Genomic DNA, 23921 nt, shown 5'->3' with positions numbered 1-23921 from the left:
TCATTGCTTTTAACCAATGATCAGACTGACATGCTTCTTTATAGGTTTTAGGCTCAGTACTTTGTGTGACAGAAGTAGAAAAAGCTTTATGTGAAGATGATAAATGAGAAAAAGAATGAAAAGAGGAGAGTGGATAAAGTATACCTGAGTTGACTGATGATGGTGATTGAGCAGATGAGCTGCATACAAAATCTTTCAAATAAGCTGGTTGAGACCTAAGTCTTGTGGGTTTGGGTGAATGAATAGTGGAAGTGGTGGATGGGGATGTTGATGTGGATGTGTCATTGGTAGTGGGAAGAGAGAATTCAATGGATAAAGGTGAAGTATCAGAAATGTCAGAAACAGGTTGTATGTTGGTATGATAGGTCCAAGGAATATGTGAAGGATTGGACTGATAAGGAAGAATAGTTTCATGATGTGTGACATTTCTAGAAACAAATATTTGTTTTGAGTGTATGTCTAAAAGCACAACACCTTTCATGCCACTTTTGTAGCCAAGAAAGATGCACTTTCTTGCTCTAGAATCAAGTTTGCTTCTTTGAGCTTGTAAAGTAGAGGCATAGGCTAAGGAGCCAAAAACTTTAAGTTGATGTAAATCAGGTTGCATGTTATGCAATAGAAAATAGGGTGATTGATTTTGTAAAATGGGGCTGGGCACTCTATTCATGATAAAAACTGCATGAACTGCAGCATAGGACCAAAATTGTTTAGGTAAATGAGATTGAAAAAGTAATGCTCTAGTAATGTTTAAAATGTGCTGATGTTTTCTCTCAACTCTTGCATTTTGCTGAGGTGTTTCAACACAACTAGTTTGGTGTAAAATTCCTTTGGATGCATAAAATGAAGGGATGTTGAATTCAGGACCATTATCACTTCTGACAGTTTTCACATTACAGTTGAAATGATTTTCAATGAGGGTTATAAAGGCAATGACATGTTGTCTGGTTTCACTTTTTGTTTTCATTAGAGTTAACCAAGTATATCTACTATAATCATCAACTGCAGTGAGGAAATAAACATGATTATGAACAGAAGGAACAGAAATGGGGCCCCAAATATCAAAATGTATTAGATCAAACGGTTTTGAAGCTTTATTACAACTGATAGGGAAAGGGAGTTTTCTATGCTTAGAAAAATGGCATACATCACATGTTGCCTTAGAATCAACATGAACAAAAGGGAAACTAGATTGCAACAAATTCATTCTAGAAAATGAAAGATGGCCAAGTTTGAAATGCCAAAGGGCACTGTCAGGTAAAGGGATGGTTGAGTGAATGGTCTTGCTTGCAGAACAAGCCAACTTATTATCCAGATTCAAGTAGTACAGGTCTTCTCTCTTATCACTAGAACCAATCATCCTCATGGTTTTCTTGTCCTGAATCAAACATTGAAAACCATTAAAACTGACAATAGTATTCAGGGAACTATTCATTTTGGACACAGAAAGCAAATTGTAATTAAAATCAGGGACATAAAGAACATCATAAAGAATAAGAATGGAAGAAAATTTAACAGTTCCTGAATATATTACCATACTAATATGACCTGTAGGTAACTTTATGGACATGGGAGCAATTTCATTGTAAGAATGAAACCACTTTAGATTGCAACAAATATGATGAGAAGCTCCTGAATCTATGATCCATGAGTTTTGAGTGAAATTATAATTTGCCAAAGAATTAATGAAACTTGTACCTTGCCTATCTGATGGTGAATGACCAACAGACATAGAAGTAACCTGATTGGAAGCATGCACAGTTCCTGAACTTTGATTAAGAGATGAACCTTGAAGAAGATTCATTAACCTTTCATACTGATCATGTGTAATAGCTGGAGCACTACCCTTGCTATCAACACTAGTTGGGGATTCTGCAACATTATTATCTCCCTCAGGTGCAGCATGATTGGCATAAGCAGAATTGAATTGTTTCTGAAGATGAGGTGGAACTCCATGCTTCTTCCAACAAGTTTCAACGGTGTGATTGCTCTTTCCACAAATGGTGCAAACACGAGAAGTACCTTTAGAATTTGATCCTTGAAATGATGATTTACCAAAAAAGTTGTTGCCTTTAAACTTCTTGGAATCAATAGAGTTGATTAAAACAGAGTCATCAACAGTAGGAGAAGGATTATATTGTCTTTCATATTGTAAAACCATGGAGAAAATCTTGTTCATAGAGGGAAGAGGATCCATTAACAGAATTTGAGATTTCACCATACTAAAGCTTTCATTCAAACCAGTAAGAAAACGAATAGCGTAAAGCAGGGTATGATTACGTCGTGCATTTCTCATGAATTCACAAGAACAACGTACTCTACAAGTGCAGTTTGGTATAGGCATGTAAATCTCCAATTCAGAGTAGAAAGTGGTAACTGTTTTGGAATCTTGTTGTAAGGAGTAAATTTCTTGCATTAGTTCAGAGATCCTTGCCAAGTCACCTTGTGCAAATCGTTCCTTCAAATCCACCCAAACATCACATGCATTTTCCATAAACACAATGGATTGAGCAATTGAAGGAGAAACCGAATTCACAATCCAAGAATGAACGAGCATGTTACAGCGATTCCAAGCACGAAAAAGAGGATCGAATTCATCAAGAATTGGAGAGATTGATCCATCAACGAATTCAAACTTCATTTTCCCGCCCAAAGCTCTTCGCATTGAACGAGCCCAAGAATGATAATTTGATCCGTCAAGAACCGGAGAAACAGAAACTGAAGAAGGACCATCGCTTGGATGAACAAAATAAGGACTTGAATGATTTGTGGGATCCTCCTCGAAAGGAGAAGATGTACCAACGTCTTTGTTGCGTGGCGCCATTGATGAAGAGCTTGAAAAGCTTGCGGAAGAAACGTGTTTAGATCTGAAGGCTCAATGATACCATATTGAGAAGATGAAATTCAGAGAAGAAAACGAGAAAAATATGAAGAATGAAGAATAATTCTCATTAGCTTTGAATCACTGATACAACAGCCTTATATAGGTGTATAAAATGAAGCTATACTATAAGCTGCTATGAACCATCTCGCACATGATTATAACTAACTAATTGACAGCTAAGCAAGTTAGTTACAAGAAACTTGGGCTACAAGTTAGCCATATAAGCTAGTGACTTGAGCTAACAAGGCTGGTGACTTGAGCTGCAAGTTATTGAACAACAGCTTCTGGAGTACAACAGCTTCTGATCATGTGCTTCTGAAGTACTGCTTCTGAAGTACAGCTTCTGAACTTGTGCTTCTGAAGTACAGCTTCTGAACAGCAGTTTATTCAACTCTAGCTTGTTTCTGCTTCTTTTTCATTTAACAGATGCATTTCTATCTTTTTCATATCTTCTTTCAACAGCCTCCCACAAGCTGGAGCATGATATATGTTGATCATTCCCAGCTTGCATAACTTTGGAGGTGGAAGTGCTTTTGTTAAGAAATCTACCAGTTGCTCATTGGTTGAAATGGGTAGGAGCTTAAGAACACCCTTATGTAATTTTTCTCTAACTAGATGACAGTCAATTTCGAGATGTTTTGTTCTCTCATGAAAGACTGGATTTGATGCTATGTGAATAGCACTCTGACTATCACAATAAAGAACTAGCTGCTTAACACATTTAATGTTAAGATTCTTCAACAAGTACAATATCCATTGAAGCTCACAAGTTGCCACTGATAGAGCCCTATATTCAGCTTCTGAAGAGGACCTGGAGATAGTTGGATGATTCTTTGCCTTCCAAGATATGAGTGAAGAACCCAAAAAGAAACAGAAGCCAGTAGTTGACCTTCTAGTGTCCACACAACCTGCCCAATCTGCATCAACATACCCCAATATTTGTACTTCTGACTTTCTTGGAAACAGAAGACCAAGGCCATGAGCATTTTTGAGGTATCTTAGAATTTTACACGCAGCTTTATAATGAGTAGTGGTAGGAGCATTGAGAAAATGACTCAGTTGTTGAGTGGCCAATGAAATATCAGGTCTTGTAGTGTTTAAATACAATAGTCTTCCAATAAGCCTCCTGTAGCAAGACACATCTGTAAAAGGTTTACTTGTGTCTTGATGCAATTTGACTGAAGTGTCTAAAGGTGTAGGAGCAGGTTTGGCACCTAAAAGACCTGATGAATCAAGCAAATCAAGACAGTATTTTCTCTTTGAAATAGAGATTCCTTCCTTGGAATGAGCTACCTCTAATCCCAAAAAGTATTTAAGAATCCCTAAATCCTTGATTTTGAATTGATTATCAAGAATATTCTTGATTCTCTGAAACTCATCAAGTGAAGTGCCAGCTAGTATAATGTCATCCACATACACTAGAAGTGCTGTGAAATCACTACCATGTTGAAGGGTAAACAAAGAGTAGTCAGCAGTGGATTGATTGTATCCTTCAGCTAAAAGCAATGTAGTCAGTTTCTCATACCATTTTCTACTAGCTTGCTTCAAACCATAGAGGCTTTTCTTCAATTTACAGACTTTGCCAGATGAACATGAGACACCTTCTGGAATTGTCATGTAAACAGTTTCTTGTAGCTCCCCGTGAAGAAAAGCATTGTTCACATCTAGCTGGTGCAAATGCCAATTTTGAATAGATGCAACAGCAAGAAGGGTCCTCACAGTAGTTAATTTGGCTACTGGTGAAAATGTATCAAAATAATCAAGACCCTCTATTTGATTATATCCTTTAGCCACCAATCTTGCTTTGTATCTTTCAATAGAACCATCATCTTGGTACTTGATTCTATACACCCATTTACAACCAATAGGTTTCACATTTGGTGGTGTATCAACAATGCACCAGGTGCCATTATTGGCTAATGCCTCCAATTCAACATTCATTGCTTTTAACCAATGATCAGACTGACATGCTTCTTTATAGGTTTTAGGCTCAGTACTTTGTGTGACAGAAGTAGAAAAAGCTTTATGTGAAGATGATAAATGAGAAAAAGAATGAAAAGAGGAGAGTGGATAAAGTATACCTGAGTTGACTGATGATGGTGATTGAGCAGATGAGCTGCATACAAAATCTTTCAAATAAGCTGGTTGAGACCTAAGTCTTGTGGGTTTGGGTGAATGAATAGTGGAAGTGGTGGATGGGGATGTTGATGTGGATGTGTCATTGGTAGTGGGAAGAGAGAATTCAATGGATAAAGGTGAAGTATCAGAAATGTCAGAAACAGGTTGTATGTTGGTATGATAGGTCCAAGGAATATGTGAAGGATTGGACTGATAAGGAAGAATAGTTTCATGATGTGTGACATTTCTAGAAACAAATATTTGTTTTGAGTGTATGTCTAAAAGCACAACACCTTTCATGCCACTTTTGTAGCCAAGAAAGATGCACTTTCTTGCTCTAGAATCAAGTTTGCTTCTTTGAGCTTGTAAAGTAGAGGCATAGGCTAAGGAGCCAAAAACTTTAAGTTGATGTAAATCAGGTTGCATGTTATGCAATAGAAAATAGGGTGATTGATTTTGTAAAATGGGGCTGGGCACTCTATTCATGATAAAAACTGCATGAACTGCAGCATAGGACCAAAATTGTTTAGGTAAATGAGATTGAAAAAGTAATGCTCTAGTAATGTTTAAAATGTGCTGATGTTTTCTCTCAACTCTTGCATTTTGCTGAGGTGTTTCAACACAACTAGTTTGGTGTAAAATTCCTTTGGATGCATAAAATGAAGGGATGTTGAATTCAGGACCATTATCACTTCTGACAGTTTTCACATTACAGTTGAAATGATTTTCAATGAGGGTTATAAAGGCAATGACATGTTGTCTGGTTTCACTTTTTGTTTTCATTAGAGTTAACCAAGTATATCTACTATAATCATCAACTGCAGTGAGGAAATAAACATGATTATGAACAGAAGGAACAGAAATGGGGCCCCAAATATCAAAATGTATTAGATCAAACGGTTTTGAAGCTTTATTACAACTGATAGGGAAAGGGAGTTTTCTATGCTTAGAAAAATGGCATACATCACATGTTGCCTTAGAATCAACATGAACAAAAGGGAAACTAGATTGCAACAAATTCATTCTAGAAAATGAAAGATGGCCAAGTTTGAAATGCCAAAGGGCACTGTCAGGTAAAGGGATGGTTGAGTGAATGGTCTTGCTTGCAGAACAAGCCAACTTATTATCCAGATTCAAGTAGTACAGGTCTTCTCTCTTATCACTAGAACCAATCATCCTCATGGTTTTCTTGTCCTGAATCAAACATTGAAAACCATTAAAACTGACAATAGTATTCAGGGAACTATTCATTTTGGACACAGAAAGCAAATTGTAATTAAAATCAGGGACATAAAGAACATCATAAAGAATAAGAATGGAAGAAAATTTAACAGTTCCTGAATATATTGCCATACTAATATGACCTGTAGGTAACTTTATGGACATGGGAGCAATTTCATTGTAAGAATGAAACCACTTTAGATTGCAACAAATATGATGAGAAGCTCCTGAATCTATGATCCATGAGTTTTGAGTGAAATTATAATTTGCCAAAGAATTAATGAAACTTGTACCTTGCCTATCTGATGGTGAATGACCAACAGACATAGAAGTAACCTGATTGGAAGCATGCACAGTTCCTGAACTTTGATTAAGAGATGAACCTTGAAGAAGAGTCATTAACCTTTCATACTGCTCATGTGTAATAGCTGGAGCACTACCCTTGCTATCAACACTAGTTGGGGATTCTGCAACATTATTATCTCCCTCAGGTGCAGCATGATTGGCATAAGCAGAATTGAATTGTTTCTGAAGATGTGGTGGAACTCCATGCTTCTTCCAACAAGTTTCAACGGTGTGATTGCTCTTTCCACAAATGGTGCAAACACGAGAAGTACCTTTAGAATTTGATCCTTGAAATGATGATTTACCAAAAAAGTTGTTGCCTTTAAACTTCTTGGAATCAATAGAGTTGATTAAAACAGAGTCATCAACAGTAGGAGAAGGATTATATTGTCTTTCATATTGTAAAACCATGGAGAAAATCTTGTTCATAGAGGGAAGAGGATCCATTAACAGAATTTGAGATTTCACCATACTAAAGCTTTCATTCAAACCAGTAAGAAAACGAATAGCGTAAAGCAGGGTATGATTACGTCGTGCATTTCTCATGAATTCACAAGAACAACGTACTCTACAAGTGCAGTTTGGTATAGGCATGTAAATCTCCAATTCAGAGTAGAAAGTGGTAACTGTTTTGGAATCTTGTTGTAAGGAGTAAATTTCTTGCATTAGTTCAGAGATCCTTGCCAAGTCACCTTGTGCAAATCGTTCCTTCAAATCCACCCAAACATCACATGCATTTTCCATAAACACAATGGATTGAGCAATTGAAGGAGAAACCGAATTCACAATCCAAGAATGAACGAGCATGTTACAGCGATTCCAAGCGCGAAAAAGAGGATCGAATTCATCAAGAATTGGAGAGATTGATCCATCAACGAATTCAAACTTCATTTTCCCGCCCAAAGCTCTTCGCATTGAACGAGCCCAAGAATGATAATTTGATCCGTCAAGAACCGGAGAAACAGAAACTGAAGAAGGACCATCGCTTGGATGAACAAAATAAGGACTTGAATGATTTGTGGGATCCTCCACGAAAGTAGAAGAAGTACCAACGTCTTTGTTGCGTGGCGCCATTGATGAAGAGCTTGAAAAGCTTGAAAAGCTTGCGGAAGAAACGTGTTTAGATCTGAGGGCTCAATGATACCATATTGAGAAGATGAAATTCAGAGAAGAAAAAGAGAAAAATATGAAGAATGAAGAATAATTCTCATTAACTTTGAATCACTGATACAACAGCCTTATATAGGTGTATAAAATGAAGTTATACTATAAGCTACTATGAACCATCTCGCACAGGATTATAACTAACTAATTGACAGCTAAGCAAGTTAGTTACAAGAAACTTGGGCTACAAGTTAGCCATATAAGCTAGTGACTTGAGCTAACAAGGCTGGTAACTTGAGCTGCAAGTTATTGAACAGCAGCTTCTGGAGTACAGCAGCTTCTGATCATGTGCTTCTGAAGTACTGCTTCTGAAGTACAGCTTCTGAACATGTGCTTCTGAAGTACAGCTTCTGAACAGCAGTTTATTCAACTCTAGCTTGTTTCTGCTTCTTCTTCATTTAACAGATGCATTTCTATCTTTTTCATATCTTCTTTCAACAGATACCACCTTAAAATTTAAGTTTTTGTTTAATTCAATTTCAAAAGCTGTCTAATGAAGTTAGAATTGCCTCCCTATAGGATATAAAAGAACATTTTCAATGTGGTCAGTCCTCTACTTAGCACCAGCTAAATTAGCACCCTCAATGAAGTGTCAGAAATTTGAGTCTTAGATGGTAAGTTGCGTTCTGGACTCGTTCACATTTCATGTTCTAGGGTTATGCTTCTTGCGCGCCATCTGAAATTCCAAAATTGTTCTCAAATATATACGCAGAACTCACTTTTTTTAACAATCATATGCGGAACTCACTTAAGTAGTGTCTAAGTAATACTTCTTGTGGTGATAAAAAATAAACCTTACAAGTTACATATCAGTGTTGAGGTGTGGTGATGACATATATTTCCTTTTATTTATTAAATGCAACTTGTATATATCGATATCAATATTTATTGCTCACTATGGTCCCATGCTTCCTAAACTTCTACCTGAAAAATACTCCATTCATCTCTTTATGTAAGTACCATTTGCATTTTCGCATTTATTAAGAAAAGTTGTTATATTTATTTAATATGTTAATATTATTAAATTGTCTCTTGTTTGGATATAAAGATGGAGGGAGTAAAATCAACAATGCTATTGCTAGCTATAGCGAATTATAATTTCACGAACCATAGCGACCGTGTATTCTTTAGAATTTTTTTTGTTGATTTCCATGTTTTCATAACTCCCCCTAATATTCCTAAGGTTTTTTTTTTTCCCTTCTTTTTGCCTGTTCAATATTTCTCACTCCTTTATTTATGTGGTCAACTTTTCCCAAACCCACAATTCTGAAAAATCAAACATAATTTCATGTGTATTTTTCGACTACTTTTTCTATAATACTTTTAACTACTTATCATTTCATTCTTTCTGTAATGAACAATTAAAGGTATTATTTTCAAAATAATTTTATATTGTGTGAACTTTGAAAACGATACATAAATACGAGTTAAATTTTTCTACCGAAGCGGACCCTAAAAGTAGACGATAAATTAGTTTCTAATCCCAATACTCTTATAAGTAGATTATAAATTAATCATCGTTCCTAAAAAATTTGGCTTAACTAGATTTTTGATACCAAATTTTCATTTTTCAAAAGTTTTGATCCCCTATTTTAAAATCCAACTTCTTAATCCCTCTATTTCAATTTTTTATTTAAATAAATCAAAATAATGTGGATATTTAGTACTATGTCCACGCGTGATCTTTTATGTCATAAATACACATCATCAAAATTGATCCCAAATTAATGTGGGACATCAAAAGCAAAAAGGAGTATTTTATAATACATTTAAGTCTTTTTTTTAAAAAAAAAAATACTAACAATTATTAATAAATTTAATATTACTTTCAATTTTGTTAATTCTCGTAATTCAACAAGTGCTATAAGTAGAGAAATATTAAGAACTCTTTTAACTAATTCTCAATTAGGAGTGCTTGTATAAACCATTTATTCATTTGTTTAGTGAAGATAGTGGAACCCTCGAAATGAAAATGCAATCACTCTTTTTCTACAATTGTATTGACATGTTTTGTGATTCATGCTGGCCATTGGTGGACAGGTACCTGTACTTTGCTAGATTGGATGCGTCGATATTATTGTTGTTTTAAATGGAAGGACAAAGAGCAGTTGGTTAGACCATTTACAATGGTCACCAACATTAAACACCCTTCAACACCCACTTTTTCAATTCCCAACACTCCACATCATCTTCTCTCTCTTAATTCAACACTTATTCAACTTTAACCTCTCCAATGGTTTTTTTCATTCAACACTCTACCCCACCACCTTTTATTTCTTATTCTTATTTAATTTTATATTTTTTTTTTTATAATTACATAAAATTACAATTATCGATTATAATTAAATTAAAATAAAGAAACACTTAACATTTTTTTTTTTTGTAAAAACAAAATTTATTTAAATAATTTATTTTTATTTTCTTAACTTAAAATGCAATACAACAAACTAAGCACGCAACACACAAATAGCTTAAAATGCAAGAAAAAAAAAAGCACACAACACACAAGTAATTTATTTAATACAATACAAATCATCTTCACTTAGTTTGCTAATAGAAAGATAAAAATAAGATGAATATAGTGAAAAACTTGGTTTTTTTTTCTGTGTCCAAATCAAATGAACCAAGTCTCTATTTATAGAGGAAAAAAATCATGAATTTTGGTAATTTTTTTTTTTTTTTAAAAAGTTATTTTTCAACGAAATTGTTGAATTAAATAATTAAAAGGATAACAATCTGCCCGACCAATCAGAAAGCGCCACGTCTGCAACGTCATCCAAAAACAAGATTCTCTTTCAACAGGTCTGTAGCTCACACGACTTGGTCTGCGCGTGTTCTACACGCGCCAGTTTGGTCCAATGCAAGCGCGCCACGTGGCATCGGATGGCAGGTTCAATTTTGTTTAACCGGTTCATCATCTCTCTCATCCAACAACTCCTTCAACACAGGTTCAACACACCATTGGAGTGGTTTTTCTTATTTAATGTCAGCTTCAACAAGCCCATTGCACATAGTCTTAGGATCCTACTGATACAAGAAGATCTGACATTGACATAGAAAGATCCAGCATCACATGACTGCATCACATGGCTTTACATGATGATAACAATAACTTGTCACATGCAACTATATGCTCCGTCTTGTCACATGCAATAATTTAGTTAAGTATCATTGCGTATTTTTTATTTTTTTATTTATTTAGAAAGAGTTGTTTCATGAAAGTGAAATATAGTACTACCTCCCTCCCGTTTTATCTGAGTCAGTTTGGTTTTTCACACAGATTAAGAAAAATGTATAAATAAAGGGGAAAGTGGAATATATTGTATTGGAAATGTTAAAAGTAGTATTAATTAGAGTTATATTGTATTGGGAATGATGAAAGTTGTATTGAAAATTGAAATGACTCAGTTATTTTGGGACACTTTTTTTAGAAAATGGGTCAGATATTCCGGGACGAAGGGAGTAGTATTTTTTTTCAGGCACTTTATCTTTTTAATAAATTTAATATGTTATCTTTTTCTATTAACAAACAATGGTCCGTTATTATCTTTTTCTTCAACAAATTCCAATTTTCCAGCACACTTTCTCTCATATTGAACAATTGTCAAATTTCTAAATATTATGCAAATCTTTTTAACTATTTTAAGTCAATATAAAAATTATTTCAACTTCTTCTTCATTGTTATCTTGTTCTTGTATCTTGTCAATTGAGTCTTCAACTATTTTTCAATCTTCACCTCTCATCAGCAGTTCCAATGAGTCTTCCACTCTTTCTTCCTTTTGAACATTCATGGAGTCTTTTAGTTTTATTTTTCTTCTCTCAAATCAGTTTTTTTACTATGCACTTGAAATTTTTAACAATTGCTGCTCATCTTATTTATAAATTTTTAACTCTTCTTGGAACCATTGTTTGTAACAAAATTTTGTTTAAATTTGAAGATAACAAGAAACAAATTTTGTTTAAAAAAAACAAACAAACTTTGTTTAAAAAACAAACAAACTTTAGTTTTCCAAATCGATAACATTAACTAGTTTCATTGAAAAAGATAAAAGTAGTTGACAAATGGTATAATTGACAAATTGTACCTTTAAAAATACCAAAAAACAGTTAAATAAGAAGAAAAAAAATTCACCTTAAAAACACTTAAAAAGGAAAGAAGGAATTATAAGATATGACTGATGATAATAGTACCTTGAAATGCAAGCATAAATTAAAAATAACACGATAACACTTTGTTAGAGATATCCCCGATAACAAGCTCTTATGCAATGCAAAAGAGGAGAGGTATAATTGACAAATTGTACCTTTAAAAATACCAAAAAACAGTTAAATAAGAAGAAGAAAAAAATTCACCTTAAAAACACTTAAAAAGGAAAGAAGGAATTATAAGATATGACTGATGATAATAGTACCTTGAAATGCAAGCATAAATTAAAAATGACACGATAACACTTTGATAGAGATATCCCCGATAACAAGCTCTTATGCAATGCAAAAGAGGAGAGGTAAGAGACGATCTCTTCGCCTAACTCTAATGCAAGGGAAGTATCAAGTATCCCACAATTTTGCCATTTAACAAAATAAAGAGCTCGTCAAGCTTTAACTAAAAAAACCTCATCGAAACCAAAAACTTGAAGAACATGAATGAGAAAGTGCCAATCTAAATTATCAAAAGCCTTCATAACATATTTAATTATTTCAAATATATGTAATATAAATACTTTCATACTATTTAGTTATACAATTCCTTTTGCAATTTTTTTTTATACAACGCCTATTTTTTTTTTCTCTTTCAATTAATATAAGTTTTACTTATTAACTACTATGAATTTAATCATTGCATTTTTTAATATGTGTGTAAACACCTAAAACGACACTCATTTTGAAACGGAAGGAGTATGAATTTATTTGTGGATTAAAATGAGGGTATAATAGGAAGAAAATGTGCAAAAATAGACATCGCTATTTTGGTGTTAATTTTCTAAAAAGACACATATAAAGGAACAGATTGAGTATGTTGATGATATTGTAATCTTTTGCAAAGGCTCTAAAAGAAACATTAAATGGCATTGAAAAATATCACGGTATATGGTGAATACCTTGAACAAATTAATAATCTATGAAAGGGTCATGTGCATGTTTTTGTTACTCTTGCTAGAAGTACAATGGTAGCACATGGAATTGGCTACAGTTTAGCTTATGCATCTTTCAAATATTTAGGGGTACAAATTTTTAAGAGAAGAGCTAAAATCAGACGTTTGTGATATCCCGTTTGGATTAGCTTAGTTTAGAGCTTATATAAAACAGCTTATGCAAATAAATAAGTTTTTATGTATTATTTGTAAGTTTTTAAGTTAGTTTATGAAAAAACCGTTTATGAAAATACAATTTTCGTCAGTGAGAACTTCTAAATTCAAATAAAAGTTTATTTATTTACATAAGTTATTTTTCATAAGCTTAAAATAAGGTCAAACCAAACGGGGGCCATAATCAAAGTCAAACTTGCTACTTGAAAAGAAACTCTTTTGTCTATCATGTCAAGAATACATCTTAACAAATATGTTGTTCAAACTATGTTAACATATTCTTTCATCATTTATCTTTGGCCTACACAGCCTTTGAAGCAATTGGATCAATGGTTTAAGAATTTATTTTGGATGGTGATATCACTATTAGGAAATTTTGCACAGTTTCTTGTGCAAAGTCTTGTTTGCCTTTCCATGAGGGTGGCTTGTCTCTCAAGTCTGCCAGACAAATGAAGCATTCTTCATCTATGTTGGAAGTTATTTAGTTCATTAGATAATTGGACAGTGCAATTTTTAACCATGCTTCCTCCTCCATATTGTATGACCTTAAAAAATATGTGTTTCACCTATTCCGAACTCCGTTACATCAAGCATATCTCCATATATGGAAAAAGTTATAATGCATAAGCCATAACTTATGCACCATGCATAAGTTAATCACAACCGTCAGATCAGGGACATCACAAACATTCAGATTGCAGCTTCAGCTCTTCCTCTCTCAACCGACCACCTCCACCACACCCTCCATCCTCCGTCCACCCCATCGCCGTCACTTCCGTTCCTCCACCGCCGATCTCCGATCCACTCCTTCTATGTCTCAGCTTCGTTCACTTGCTTTCATGATCTGTTTCGCTTCTGAATTTCTTCTTCCTCGCGAATCTGTTGCTATGGTTCAAAATACGCTGTTGTACTGTTCACGCCGGTTCTGTGTTGTTGACGAATGAAGCTCAGTTTGGTGACTGTTAGGCTCGATTTAAAAGGATGATGATGACTTTGTGTGTTTGTATGCATGTGTTGGTGAAAGATTTGTTGCTTGCAGGTTCGGTTGTGGCTTTGGATTGTTCTTGAGATTCAGATCAGATCCGAATTCAAGAATGAATGAAGCTCAGATTCGTTTTGGATCATGAAAGAGTTTGTTGCGATCTGGAAATGGATTCTTAAGTATGTTGTGTTTGTATTTTCATAATCTGGGAAAGTGTTCTTCAAAGTTTTGGAAGAAATTTTGGAGAGAAAAGAGATTTTGATTTAATTTTGAGGCTGCCGTTTTATTCAATGGTGTTTATATGGGTTTCAGTGCGGCCTTAAAGATGTCGGACCCCAAATTTAAAACCATTAACTACATCTAATGGTTTTGGAGTACAACTCACATAAACCATTTCGACAGCAAAATGGTTTTGGAGTCCAACTCACGGAAACCATTCCCACAGCAAAATGATTTTGGAGTACAACTCACAGAAACCATTTCCACAGCAAAATGGTTTTGAAGTACAACTCACAGAAACCATACCCATAGCAAAACCATTAGACAATTATTTTGGTTTTGAAGGTATTTTGTTTTACATCATCAGCAACTAAATCAATGAAAAATGTTTTTTTAATTATAATGAATTATTAATGTTCTTCATGTTTTATGGTTTCACTTGGAAAAAAAATTATAAAAAAAATAAAAAAAATAAAAAATAAAAATAAAAAAAAAAACTTTCACTTGGGGTGTAAAAAGCAATTATGTTGGGTGTAGAAAGCAATTATGCACGGTGCATAAGGATCTCCTTATGCACCATAACCACACCCTCCATATATGTGTGAGTCGTTTATACTTACAACAGAGGATCTATTTAAGCCAGATAGACTCTTCCGCCTATCTAGAGGATTGGTTACTCTAATATCCCGAGTAACCTCATAACAAATTCGGCTAAACCTAAGGAGAGAAATTGCAACCAAAAAGGAGCCTATCATCAAATCCACCACTATAAATAAGAGGTCTCCCTCATAATCCCTGCATGTTTATTTGTTACAAAATTTTTTTAAAATGTTTTTTGAAGTGTTCTATCTTTTTGTTATAATTTTTTAAAGAAACTTTCAATGTTATAATTTTTTAAAGAAACTTTCAAAGAAGAAATTGGTTTAAATAGCTTCTCATAAAAATCATTTTAAATATTTCATCATTTTCCTATTAATTTTTATAATAAAATTTCTAAAATGCATAAAACGAAAGGTTATGTTGAGTAGTTTCTCATTAAAATCATTTACTAAAGATATTTTTATTGAAAAAATATGCGATTTTATTATATAAATCTCTAACAGTAAATATTTAACTTATTGAATGTCAATATTGCTCTTTTAATATATAATAAATGAGTTCAAAATAGCTATACTATTTTTCTCTCACAATAATCAGTTTAAGAAACATAAGTAAAAATCAAAACTTTTTGGTCAAGAAAATCAATTTTATTTTAATCTTTAATATACGTGCCTAAAACCCCTGCTAATAATAAATTCCATAGCCCGTTGTTGCTATCCATAATCCAATTTTATATTTGAGGGTAATTCCTCCTTAATTTTCATATTGAAGTGAACACAATGATAACTCTCAAGTTTGATTTGATATGCATCCATCATTTAATTACTCAATGTTAAGTATAATATATTTTTGGTTTTTTTAACTATAATATATTTTTATAAGATTAAGAGAAAGAATTATTTTTCGTAGTGATATGGTGTCGATATAGTAGTGAATCACATTTGTTCCTTTTTGGACCTATTTAGCTCTTATAAAAGAATCAATTATGTTCCAGTTAATTAGTTGCCTTATGGAACATTTGTGTCTTTTACAAATCCAAATTGGATTTGTATTTTTGCATCTGTTATGTGACGAAAAATAGTTTTTTACCAATGTTTCTTTTCTTTATTTGGTTGATAAAATATGTATGAAACTAAATGGATGAGATGTAGTTACAATTTAAAAGATTGAGCAAACTTAATAATTTAAAAAGTAAGTAAACCGGTAACTTACAAAGGATATTATGATTGCTGAAAAGCATGTACTCGAAAAAATCAGCACTATTGGAGCAACCATAGTAGTATATACAAAATTAAAAAAAAAAAATCGAATTGCGATAAACATGTTTTGATATTTCTAAATTAGTTGTGTGTACTTTGCCGGTGTGACTCCTCAAAATCCTCATAATCAAAATCTCGTCATTTATGTGAGCGAGTTTCATGTGATATTTACCTCTTTGCAAGATAAAAGAAAAATGTTCTCACCATCTCACCAATCCACTTTGCATGATAGCAAGTGGAACCATATTAGTATGACGCATATCTATGTTGTGCTGCTGCTGCCCATTCACTGCCGGTGAAGGGGCGGTACTAGAACGACAAACGGGGCAATTCGAATGCGAATGAAGCCACATGTCAATACATGAAACATGAAAAGAGTGCAAGCACTCAGGCATAGTCCTCAACTCTTCACCCTCCTCAAAATCTCCCAAACACACGGCACACGTGCCACCTTCGTCATCCGGCACAGCGTCATCTTTATTTCTCTTATGGTACTTGTGTGTTGGAATTAGGTTTGCTACTGATGTGGATGTGTTTTCTTCGAGGCTCGGTGTCGCTGGTTGCCGCGGTGGCTGTGGTGGGTTGGTGGTACGTTGTTGGTTACAAAAACAAATGGCTACGACATGATACATTGAAACAACAAATAATGCTGAACCCATGGCAATAAGTAGAACAATAACGTTGTCAGATAAAGGATTATCACCATGATCATTTGCCATTAATCAATGATCATGTATGTGATGCTAGAAAGAAATGGCTGCAGTGATCTTAATTAAGCTTTATAAGATTATTATAATTTTTTTAATTAAATTAAGCCTTGTAAGACTGTAAGAAGTGACAAAAGCCGGCCTAAGACGGTGAATGCAAGAGTATTCATTATCAATGTTTTTGCACCGTTTTCTTGATTTGGTCAAAATACAAATTAAAATGAGATTACTGGAATGATTGATTAATTAATTACAATTGGTAAGAAATTCATGACATTTGAATAATAAAACAAACAAACGTACAAACAAACAAGCAGATAAGCAAGAAGGATAATTCGTAAATGTTCTTTTACCTAATACAGTACTACTTTAAAATAATATTTCCAGATTCCGTGCCAATGAGGTATACAAATTAAGTTAATTAATTACTTGCAGTACAAGTTTCTATTTGTTGACTTTCCTGAATAATTACTTGGAAACTTTTGATAAGGTGTGAACATTTGATTATTATGAGAAACGAGAACAAGGTGTTATGACCCACACGACCAGTCTTCTTCGTGTCGGCTCTATTAATACCATACCAGGTAGTAACAGAAGTGTGTACTCCCGGTTCATCCTCCTTAAACACCTTAAATAGAGTAAAAACGCTTCAACTCAACATAGTACGACACCTTTCTATGTGCTTAATAAAGGAAACTAAATCATAAATTCGATTGCATGTTGTTTTTGCGATTTATAATCTATTTTTATCACTGAGCGCAATTTCCTACTTAATTTTGTGGTTGAGGTCAATGGCTATCAAATGGGTGATGATTGTGAGCCCGATATTACATTTTTCGTTTTCTTAACTATAAGATAAGATTTAGAGTAATAAATATTTTGCATGGTTCCTTAAGAAAAAAAATATTTTGCATGGTTATATGGCGTCAATGGGGTATAGAATCACATTTGTTCCTCATTGGACCTATTTAGCTCTTATAAGAGAATCAATTATGTTCCAGTTAAGTAGTGCTACTGTCAAATGGATAGGAACAGTTGATGCCACTGGTTCAATTGTGTTGAAAGAAGTTCTTTATTTGTCATTCTTAAGTTTTAGTTTGATCTCAGTATCCAAGTTTACTAAGGACATACATTGCTCAATCAACATTTGATAGATGGTTTATGTTTTGTGTCCAAACTTTTGACACTCGCATATCTAAGCTTGATTATAAAGCTAGAAAGTGTGGGACAAGGCTAAGAAGATTTGTTATGTGGCTTTAGATATCCACACAAAAGAGACTCTTGTCTTGATATTTAAAGCTTCACCATACCATTTTTCCTTATTGGAAAAAAATTATTAAGTAGTTGAACTAATTGATTGATCATCAATTAAGGGTGAATCGTTCCATGTAATCTGAGTTTCAATACTTGTTATAACTGAATTCTAATTTAAGATATTGGTAACTTACAAGGATATTATGGTCGCTGAAAAGTATGTACACATAATCAGCACTAAAGAGCAACCAACCAAATTTTATTAAAAAAGTAAAATGATAATAATAACAAAGAAAAAACACTGAATTCTAATAATACTAGACTCTTGACCCGTGCTGTCGCACGGGTCCTATCGACCGTAATTGATACCGATAATTGATCATTGACCCGTGAGATGCATGAGTCTATCAATAAACACCAATAAAATTATTAGAAATACAATATCGTAATAAAATTTGTCTTGACATGTTTTTCCATGTCAAATGCCAATCATGTCTTGATTCAAGATTATGGTTAACTTAATTGATCTTTCATCATGCTGAAAGTTTATGAGAATAACGATAGCAAATTACCGTCATATATATAAAATTAAGATGAAATTGATTTTCATATTATTTACTTTTAATGTGTACTTATGTGAAAATTTGTTTCATTTTTTTAAAGACTCTACATTTTTTTTTAAGGATACTTTTTTTTATTTTATTTTTATGGTTCGCTGACATTATTCAAAATTATGTATTCATGATGGACCACAATTTATATGATAAAAAATGAGTTGATAGTGAGAAATAGCATCTTTCAAAAAAAAATAAAGTGAGAAATAGCAAACATGAATTGATATAGAAAACTCAGTGGATGTCACTGCTATTCATAAAAGGATAAAAATGGCATCACAGATTCACATGGTTTACTCTAAAGTAATATCAAATCCAAGATTCAAGCTTAAAAACAAAACATAATTAAAGCCAATCCACCAAAAGTTGCAAATACAAATTAGTATCCAAAATAGTTAACCCAGCCCTTACATAATTCACAAAATAAGACAACTCCATAAATGGAAAATTTTAACTAAGAAAGGGGCAACAAACAATTAGATAGCCAAAATGGTTTCACTAAAGACATGTCAGCATAACTAATAGGAAAATGCTACTTCTCAAGAAAAATAGCATCAAGAATTTTTCTAGACACAGTTGGCAAATTTTAATTGGATGATTTATTTGTCCACTTCCTATTTTTCAGCCACACCTCCTTGAATTGTGGCAAATAGTGCATTGTGATTGGCTATTCTTTATTGTTGAAGAATTCTTGATGTTATTTTTCTAGAGATATAGCATTGCTCTAACTAATATTACCAAATCATGCTCCTTGATTACTTTGAATCTTCAATCTCGATACATGGCATTTTAGGACTCTGCCGTGGATGCATTTCAGATCTTTTTTCCACTAATTTTCTATCAGCAGGAATCCAAGTGCTTCTGATATGTGTATGGCAGCTAAAATCTTTGTTTTTGCAGCAACTTCTGCACCTTGAGTATGCACAATCCTTCTTTGATTGGTTCCCACAGTCTTGACATTTTAGACCCTTTAACACTTCTTCTCCCCCTAATTGGGTTGAATACATTTTTTTCCATCTCTTTAGCTTTTAAACTAAAGATCATCTTTTATGAGTTTAAAACCTTTTGGTCGTAGGGTGTTACTATACTATATCCTCTATGTGATGGGAATAAAAGAAAGCAATAATTTTCTATTACAAATATGTAAGCACTTCAGTACAGGAGAATTCAAAAAAATTATAAATTTACAGCATGGCAAAGCTGCCATTATAAGGGAAACTAAATTCAAGGTTGAAGTATAACACTCAACAGTATGAAAGCAATAGCAAAGCTGCCGTACGATAACTGTGTAATTGGCTTATTCCATAAATTTTCTAACTACTTAAATTGACATGTCTAAAAAGTGAGATGCATATATAACCATTGGTTTGTAACTGACAAAGAAACAAATCAAAAAGAAAATAATATTTTCTTTAATGTAATTTAAAAGAATTACCAACAGGGGATATTTGAGTCAATTGAGCATAGAGAAACAAAGGAGGATACTATAACATTTAACTTGATATGGAATGAACCTTACATGATCCAACTGAAGTTAGTTTAAATCATTGTTATATAATCTATGATAAATAAAGGAAGCTTGACAGAAAACAATATTATAACTTTTATAACAAAGAAAAAGTTAAAAGAAAGTTATGTAGCTAAAATAGAATAATTAACTCAGAAAACACTGTAAAACCAATCCAAATCCAAATTTTCTACATTTGACACCTTCTGCACAAAATGGTAAAACAAAATTGGAAAGTGACAACATAAAAGGCATGGAAATATAATTCATTGACATATTATTCCAATACTAAAGGTGATGAACTGACATCTTTTCCAAATCTCGTTCCAAGTTCTAATACTTATCAGTCAGTAAACTAACCTCTCTTTTTCAAATCTTTCTCCAAAATACTCAAGTGTCAATCACTAAATAAAAACCAAATATTTTCCTACAAAACATTATAGCCAACCTAAAAGGAATGATAGATTGTACTTAGACACAAACAGAGTACAAAAGGTACCACACAACTACATCAAAGGTACCTTATTATATAGAACAGTAGCAGATACGAAACTGACAGAATTAGAATGTAAAAAAATACAAAAATAAGAAAACGTACTAATATTGATCTTCAATAATTGAGTACTCCCTTTTTTTTTTGACAAAATTGAGTACTCCCTAAATCCTGCATAATTGAAAGTACAATAGAACTTTCTAAGTCAGAAGGTCAAGTAAATAAGTCCTAATTTAAAAAAAAAACTCATTAGCACTTTTTAATTTTATATAAGTGGAGGAGTTGGAACTCATCAGAGAGAGCTACCTAAGAATTCAAAAAAGAACTCATTTTTAACAGAGTATGAATAAACGTATATTGTGATCAATAATCTCAGCTTAGTAAACAATTCATTGAACAAAACTGTTATATTCTCAGCAGTTATTCAGCCATTACAATAAGATAAATCTACAACCAAGATATCAACAACAAAGAGGAGTCAGTCAAGAATAGAGATAAATCTACAACCAAGATTAGATAAGTATAAACCAACAAAAAATAACAAAATCTCCAAACAAAAAGGGAAGATGCATAAATTGAAATTATAACCCAAAATCATTAAATTTCTAAATTAGTATGACCCGTCACAGAGCTCATCAAAATATATTAACTTATAAAATAAAAAAAATTCAATTTTTTCATTTTCAAGCTACAAAACATTTTCATTTTCAAGCTACAAAACAAAACCCAGTGGAAGAAATAAGCTATAAATAAAAGAAGAAAGAAAAGCGAGAAGAAGGAACAATACCAGAAAAAGCTTAGTAGCCATAACTGTAATAGGGAGGAGGGGCGGAGGGGTCGGATCCAGGAGGACGGTCGGGGTGAGGGAAACCGATGGCGGGGGTAAGGGTTAGGGTGAAGAGGTGGGAAATTGGAAAGACTCGTACTGAGGAGGTTGAAAGGATTGCGGCGACGGCGGAGAAGGGTGGCCGAAGTAGGATTTGAGTTTGCCGTGTTCGGTCATGATTGTTTGTTTGGTGGAAGTTGGGGGTTAGGAGGGAAGAACGAAGCCACTCACCGATCTGGAGTGAATTCATGGATGGGTTTAACTGATTGTTTGTTCATGGGTATGAATTCAAGAGTCTGAGAGAAGAAGGAATGGATTGGAATGATGTTAGAGAGAAAGTAAGGTATATGGAGCCGTGTGCAACACTGTTTTTTAAGATGGAAAGAGATAGATAGTGTTGGCGATGGATGTTGATTGGTTAGTTTGAAAATTGTTTGTAGTTCAAAGATGTAATTGAAAGGTCATCAGATCAAAGGCTGAGATTAAAGGTGTGGTTGGCAGATGAGATTAACATTAATGACAGGTTAGGGAGGGAAAATAAGGAGTGATTAGGGCAACACTGCCAGCTCATCAAGTCTGGCTTTAATAATAAAGGATATTCCGAATAGCATGTTTTGGTATAGCTAAAATTGCAGGACTGTACTTTGTACTTTGCAGTATGACTCCACAAAAATCTTCTACATATAAAAACAAGGCTAACAATTTGTCAATTTCACCATCGGACCAACCGACTCATGTCTATGCTGTGATGATGTGCATTCACTGCCCGCGAAGGGGTGGCACTGGAACGACAAACAGGGCAATTCGAATGCGAATGGAGCCACATGTCAATACACTTTACATGAAAAGAATGCAAGCACTCAGGCATAGTCCTTAACTCCTCACCTTCTTCAAAATCTCCCAAACAAACTGCACATGTGCCGCCTTCGTCGTCTGAAACAACATCAACTTTTTTTCTCTTGTGGTACTTGTGTGTTGGAATTAGGTTTACTATTGACGAGGATGTGCTTTCGCCAAGGCTTTGTGTCGTGGCAAACCGTGGTGGTTGTGGGGGGTTTTGATCTGTGGTGGTACTTTCCTGGTGACAAAACCAAATGACTAAGACACGGTACATTGAAGCAACAACAAATGCAGCTGAACCGACGACAATAAGTAGGACCATAAAGTTCTTATAAAAAGGAGGGTCACCATCATCATCTGCCATGATCAATGATCATGTGAAGCTAGAGAGAAAGAAAGAAAGAAATGGTAATAGTGATGTTAATTGAACCTTATAAGTGACAAGCCGGCCAGTGACAACGTTTATGACCCGTTTTCTTGGTTTGATCACAATGGAAACAAAAATGTGGTTACTGGTTGATTAATTAATTACAATTGATAGGAAATTCATGACATTGAATTGAATGACAATACAAACAAACATAGAAACAAAAAAAAAATAAACAATAAGGATAAGGATAATATTCTTTTCTCTAATAGAGTGCTTGAAAATAACATTACCACCTTCCGGGTGTGTTACTTCTATAAAAGTGACAATAAAAATGAAGTGTATAAATTAAGCTCTTGGTTAAACAACTTGCAGTAAAAGTTTCTTTGTTTATTTAATTAACTGAGTTAAAATTTTACTTCTGAACTTTTTTTAAAAAAAATACTCGTGAAGTAAAAGAACTTCAACATAATCAGAAAAGTTTGAGTTCAATCTGACTACATAATAAAGGTATAGATCAGAGATATGTTTGTAACCACGCAGCCTAGGTAGAATTCAGCTTAATCAACTCCAATTTCAAGCATTTCCATGGAAACCTAATATCAGAGGAATAAACTGTTGGTAAAGTTGGTTGTGATTCAATTAGTTACATCAATGTAACTCTGATGATATGATTCTATTTGAGCTGAGGTATCACTCAAAGCTAAGTTTCCTTCCCATTCACTCTTGTTTACTCAGATCTAAACCAGAAGATAAAGCTTTGCAGCAACTACCATAAAAAGTTGCAATCTTATTAAAATAGTGTCGTCGAGTTTAATGCATAATTATGAAAGACGTAATAATTTCACAAGTAATGAAGGTGAATGTCGTTGAAACTCATTATAGTGTAGTTGCACAAAATCGTAAGTGTGTTGTTTAAACCTTAAATAAATCAATCTGCATGGTGCATATAAAATCCAACGATTCCATGCACTAGACAACAGTGAAATTGAATGTGGAATTAAAGAAGAAAATTAACTTTTATGTTAAGGCCAAAAGTAAAATCCGTTTATTATCATCCTTTTCTGTAAATTTTATATGCAAAAAAAAAATAAAAAAAATGTTACGGATATTAATCGAATATGTATATCATTGATTTCCTGATGAGGAATTATAAAGTTTAAATGTAACAAGACAACCAGCCATAAGGAGGCAAGTGAATATTGGAACAAGAAGCA

At 33.6% G+C, this 23921-nt stretch overlaps 2 protein-coding genes and 1 long non-coding RNA gene across 3 annotated transcripts; all 3 read right to left on the bottom strand.

Moving 5' to 3' along the window:
* Positions 1-16003: 16003 nt before the first annotated feature.
* LOC146920522 (putative RING-H2 finger protein ATL53) lies at positions 16004-16864 on the bottom strand. Its single transcript, XM_085710729.1, has one exon. It carries the CDS (start codon positions 16813-16815, stop codon positions 16297-16299), a length of 519 nt encoding a protein of 172 aa, XP_085566855.1. The 5' UTR covers positions 16816-16864; the 3' UTR covers positions 16004-16296.
* Positions 16865-18992: 2128 nt separating this feature from the next.
* LOC146920521 (uncharacterized) lies at positions 18993-21858 on the bottom strand. Its single transcript, XR_015011819.1, has 2 exons — positions 21459-21858; positions 18993-20842 (listed from the first exon to the last, which is right to left on the bottom strand). It is a non-coding gene; the product is annotated as an uncharacterized LOC146920521 (long non-coding RNA).
* A 240-nt stretch (positions 21859-22098) lies between these two features.
* On the bottom strand, positions 22099-22829 carry LOC146920520 (E3 ubiquitin-protein ligase ATL59-like). The gene has a single exon (XM_085713937.1). It carries the CDS (start codon positions 22699-22701, stop codon positions 22210-22212), a length of 492 nt encoding a protein of 163 aa, XP_085570063.1. The 5' UTR covers positions 22702-22829; the 3' UTR covers positions 22099-22209.
* Positions 22830-23921: the final 1092 nt, after the last annotated feature.

This window comes from Medicago sativa, chromosome 5 (genome assembly GCF_051527215.1).
Source record: "Medicago sativa cultivar Bolivia chromosome 5, Bolivia_mono, whole genome shotgun sequence".
NCBI lineage: Eukaryota > Viridiplantae > Streptophyta > Magnoliopsida > Fabales > Fabaceae > Medicago > Medicago sativa.
This window is presented reverse-complemented; position numbering and strand designations above follow the sequence as displayed.

What these genes read in the sequence shown, in the direction of transcription:
- LOC146920522 (XM_085710729.1), bottom strand. Translation starts at nt 16,815, where the DNA reads ATGGCAAATGATCATGGTGATAATCCTTTATCTGACAACGTTATTGTT.
- LOC146920520 (XM_085713937.1), bottom strand. Translation starts at nt 22,701, where the DNA reads ATGGCAGATGATGATGGTGACCCTCCTTTTTATAAGAACTTTATGGTC.